The following is a 4951-nucleotide window of genomic DNA, read 5'->3' on the forward strand; positions in this document are numbered from 1 at the left end:
CCCCATTATTTGGGACCCAAGAGTATACTCAAAATTAATTCTCTGCTTGTTTGCTGGTAGATTGCAATTTAGCACAGTGGGGGATGACTCCCTTAAAGTACCAGGTGTTAAAACACCTGAAAGTCATGTGATGTGGGGCAAATTTTCTCACCTGTCTGTCTTTCAGGTGTTTTAACACTCGGTGCTTTGAAGGAGCCATTTTCACTGTGCTAATTCACATCCTGCTGGTGAACAAGCAATGCACAGACATTGAGTATGCGTGGTTGATAATGTATATTGGAAATATGTCTTTTACTTTAGCCTGATCCTAACTGATGACTTGTCAGTAAAATTGTTAGCTGTAACTATAATTTAAAGGGCCAGCTTTATCATACAATGTCATACTGATTCCGCTTTGGAACTATGGTAAGGGGACACATGGCTACATGGTTAAGAAGCTCTTGTTTGTCATTGGACTATGGCTGTGCTGGAGCACTATCTTGATGGATTTTAGTCGAAAAAAATCAACCCCAGTTATTATTTTTTTAAGTGTGGTACTTACTGTAAAAGTCTCCATTGCTGAACTGCTAAGTTACAGAAATGTAATCAACCCAACACCAGTTGTCAGGCAGTGGCTGGAAGAACAGGCACACACACCAGGCTTCCACACAGTTTCTGTCTACCAACTTCACTCATAAAGCATTGTGCTGTGCAGTGGAACTGAACCTGAAACCACATGATTGCAAAGTGAGCTTCTTTTACCATAACCATGTATATATGTGTCCGTACACACACACACGTAAATACTCAAGTTATATGGAATATAGTGTGGGGTGCTGTCCTGAGTTAGACATGAAACTGTATCCAATGGTGAAGCTCCAGCCTGGAGATTTGGGGAGTATGGAGTTACTCTTGAGTCACCTCTACTTCCATGTTTGTTCTGGACATGGGGCAGTAATACTTGTGAAGGGTTCCAGTAACTGGATCAAATAACAGAAGGCTGTCTTGTGGCTAAGGTGTACAGAACACATAGCAAAGCTGGTTCTCAGGCATGACACACTGGGCCAACTGGTGTATGGATATGTTCTGATATCCCTTGAACCAGTCCTGTTTCCCTGCCTAAGGGTTAAATAGACCTCAGGGTTAAGCTCAGGAGATCAGCAGGTTAAACTGTAAATAATCTGCCAGAAGGCAACAGGGGAAGCCACCACAGTATCATTCCTAAGGAAAAAGAAAGTTATGAATATTCAGACTGGCAAAAGAGGTCCATAATTTCCAATACTTGCAGGCATGACACAGGGTGGGTGGAGGACAGAGAATACCAGAGTGAAAACGAGAGTATTTATAGTGTTTTTGTAGCGTTTGACATTTAGGACAACGTGTGTGTGTCGTATACTGTTTGGTACAATGTATTTATATTATATACTATTTAGAATAATGTATGTATATGGCTGGTGTTGTGTGTGTGTATGGTATACAGTGTGCATATATTATATAGTATTTGATACAGTGTATTATATTATGCTATATTATATTAATGCATGTGTGCGTTGAAAAATTCTTCAAATGCTGCTCTGACAGCAATGGCTTTTGAGGCAGAAACGAATTTTTTCCATTCTTTGCTTTTTTTTTCTGTATTTACAGTCAATGGTACAGAGGTTCCTGGATTTGTTGGACATCAGTAAATTTGACGTGGACCACAAGTTGCAGTATCTCTGTTACAGATTGGATTTCAATGAGCATTACAAGACTCTTGGCTCAATGAAAGGCATGTATAGCCAATACATTAATGGCATTGAGATATATTAATGTTTTGTAAACTGGCAGACAAATCTTTCTCACTTGGTTAATTAGCGGGGGCTCATATTAATGGGAATTCATGACCAAGCAATAAATACAGCTTCTTGAAAATTAGCTATAATTAGCACGACATCTGACAGCAGTAACAGTACTTGTACATGCATCACAAATGCACACTCATACATAAGCACACATGCACACAGGTGTGCATGCGTGCTCACACACAGTTATTTTATTCAGGTTATAAATAAATTGTATTTGTGTGTCTGTGTGTTTTGTGTTTCTGTGTGTTTTGTGTCTCTGTGTATGTGAGCTGGTACATTTAGAGTCAGCACATTGCAACAGACAAAATACCAGAGTGCTAACGATCCTGCCAACTTGCTGCTTTAAATAATAATATTCTTAGTGGTTTCAAATTTTGCCACAAGGGCAGCAATTACATCGACCCCAGTGTTTAACTGGTACTTATTTTATCGACCCCTAACGGATCAAAGGCAAAGTCAACCGTGGCAGAATTTGAACTCAGAATGTAGCGATGGGTGAAATACCACTCAGCATTTCGTCCAGCGTGCTAACAGTTCTGCCAGTTCGCCACTTAGATGAAAGGCAAAGTCAGCCTCAGTGGAATTTAAACTCAGAACTTATGAAGATGATAATAATAATAAACAAACACACAATTATGATGGAGATATTTATAAATCAGAGCAAAGTTGCAGAGAAACAAATAGTCCTGGCAATTGTGTGCGAATTGAACCTGTTAACGTGTGAGTGGGGCATGAAAAAAGTAAATGTAAATAAAACATTTTGATCAGAGCAATGTGTGTATACATATATATACACCCACCCACATACAACCATATATTTATATACATACATATCATTCATGCACACAAACATGTATACATATACGAGCATACATACATCATCTTCATAGATTTTATGTCCAATTTCCAAAAGCTGCATGGGTTAGATGGTATTTTCTGAGGCAGATATATTATATCATAGCCAGATGCCCTGTTAACCATTACCTGTTTCCAAATAGGCTAATATTTCTCCATGGCTGGACATGTTATCATAGAAAATTGGATGATGGTGCTCATTCACCACCATTACACTATGCCAAATGTAAACGAACACACACATATATGTGGGCTTCGTTCAGTCTCTACCCAATCTATTTGCAAGGATTTAGTCAGATTGGGGCTATAAGAGAAGACATTTGCCCCAAGTGTCCTACAATGAGAATGAATCCAAAACATCTTGAAAACAAACTTCTTACAACACAACTGTGCCATCACCTACATATACAGAGTCTGCCAAAAGAATGTATACGCACTTTAGGAAAGGAAAAAAAATCTGTATAAATATTTTTTATTCAGTGTTATCACGATTTGATAAAACATTAAAAGAGGTGTCTATATTTATAAGTCTTCTTTTTCTGAAGTGTATATGCATTTTTTGGGGTGGACTCTGTGTGTGTGTGTGCGCATCTAGACATAAAATTGTTTTTTATGGCACTGTAGAGCTATCTACTAAGAGCTTTTGGCTGACCAAAAGCATAGTGTGAGTGGATTTGGTAGCTGAAATCTGATAGAAGCCCAATTGTGTGTCTGTCTACACTCTCCAAAATTCACTCAGCTACAAGTGGTGATGTTGCTGTTGTTTCTCTTGTAAACAAGACGTCTACAGATCTTGCACTTTTGAATAGGAAAACGTAAGAGTTAGTGACAAGGGCATCCGGCTATAAAACAATGCCTCAACAATATATCTGTGTAACCCATAAAAGCATGGAAAACCAGATGTATGTGTACGTATACATACATATATAAACACACACACAATTATATATACATACATCTCACATGTACATGCATACACACACTTATACCAGTGTTCAATATATCAATTTAGAATTAAAAAATACTGATATATTGAAAGACTGGTATAACTGTCATATAGATATATTTAATTATAGTGGAGTCCTTGAAGGATCAAATAATGATTTCTTTATATAGAAAACAAAACTACATATAATTTTTTCTTTGGGCGGGAGGAGAGGTAAGGAAATAAACTCCTCAATATATAGCTGATATTTTATTTTATTGACCCTGGAAGAATGAAAGGCAAAATTGAGATCAAAGGGATTTGAAACTCAGAATGTAATGGAACTTCGTTAAATACCATGTCGTTTTGTTCGACGCTCTAATTCTGCATATCCAACAAAGGAGAAATAATAATATAAAAGAAAGCAAAACTTCAGAGTAAAAAAATAAAAACAACCCACAATTGCCAATTTTCTAAATATATATATATATACACTCCTGTATTAAATTCTATTTTTCTTGTTTGATCTATATGTTTAACCTATATGTGTACAGGCACAAAAGCCCTATATTTTAGGTGTCAGAGTGGCTGTGGTGAGAACTATGACGTTCATGCCTACACCTAACAAAAATATTTATCAGTGCCTGCAGAAAGTGAAATTGCTCCGACTGAGCAGTCATTACCAAAGTTATAACAGTGGTTTCTTATAGTGTTGCTGTACCTAGCAGTGTGAAACACCTGGCCTCCTGCCAGACAATATAACTGTCTTTGCTACCCCTGCTTAGCCAGGGTCAAGTAGTTTATCAGCTGCTAATAAGAGAAGCTGATGCAGAAAGGTTACATTTAAGTAACAACAGTCTTTTAAACATGAGGATTATTTTAAATATTGTCTCTTCCTGTCTTCCAAATCTATTTTAAGGATTACTACACAACTCACAATAATATCAATTTCTAAGATGCAAGGCCATATAAAATGCAGGCAGAGCCAGTTCATTAAATCAACCTCAGGTCTTCCACTGTTACTTTATTTTATTGACCCTGAAAGAACGAAAGTTAAACTCAACCATAGCAGGATTTGAACTTAGAACATAAAGAGCCAAAACTAAACACCACAGAGCATAATTTCTACTATAGGCACAAGGCCTAGAATTTGTGGGGAGGGGTATATGTCGATTACATCGACCCCAATACTTGACCGGTACTTATTTTATCGACTCTGGCAGAATTTGAACTCAGAACGTAAAGATGGGCAAAATGTCGCTAAACATTTTGCCCAGCATGTTAACGATTCTGCCAGCTCATCGCCTCTGCTCTCCTAATAATTTCCACCATAGGCACATAATTGGGG

At 37.5% G+C, this 4951-nt stretch overlaps 1 protein-coding gene across 1 annotated transcript in view; it reads left to right on the forward strand.

Moving 5' to 3' along the window:
- LOC106875425 (gamma-tubulin complex component 3 homolog) overlaps positions 1 to 2050 on the forward strand; it is a 57446-nt gene extending 55396 nt beyond the window's left edge. Inside the window, exon 26 of the mRNA XM_014923569.2 lies at positions 1624 to 2050. Coding sequence (XP_014779055.1) covers positions 1624 to 1788 — 165 coding nt within the window. The 3' untranslated portion in view covers positions 1789 to 2050. The remainder of the gene's footprint in view (positions 1 to 1623) is intronic.
- The last annotated feature ends 2901 nt before the right edge of the window (positions 2051 to 4951 follow it).

This window comes from Octopus bimaculoides, chromosome 19 (genome assembly GCF_001194135.2).
Source record: "Octopus bimaculoides isolate UCB-OBI-ISO-001 chromosome 19, ASM119413v2, whole genome shotgun sequence".
NCBI classification, from domain to species: Eukaryota; Metazoa; Mollusca; class Cephalopoda; order Octopoda; family Octopodidae; genus Octopus; species Octopus bimaculoides.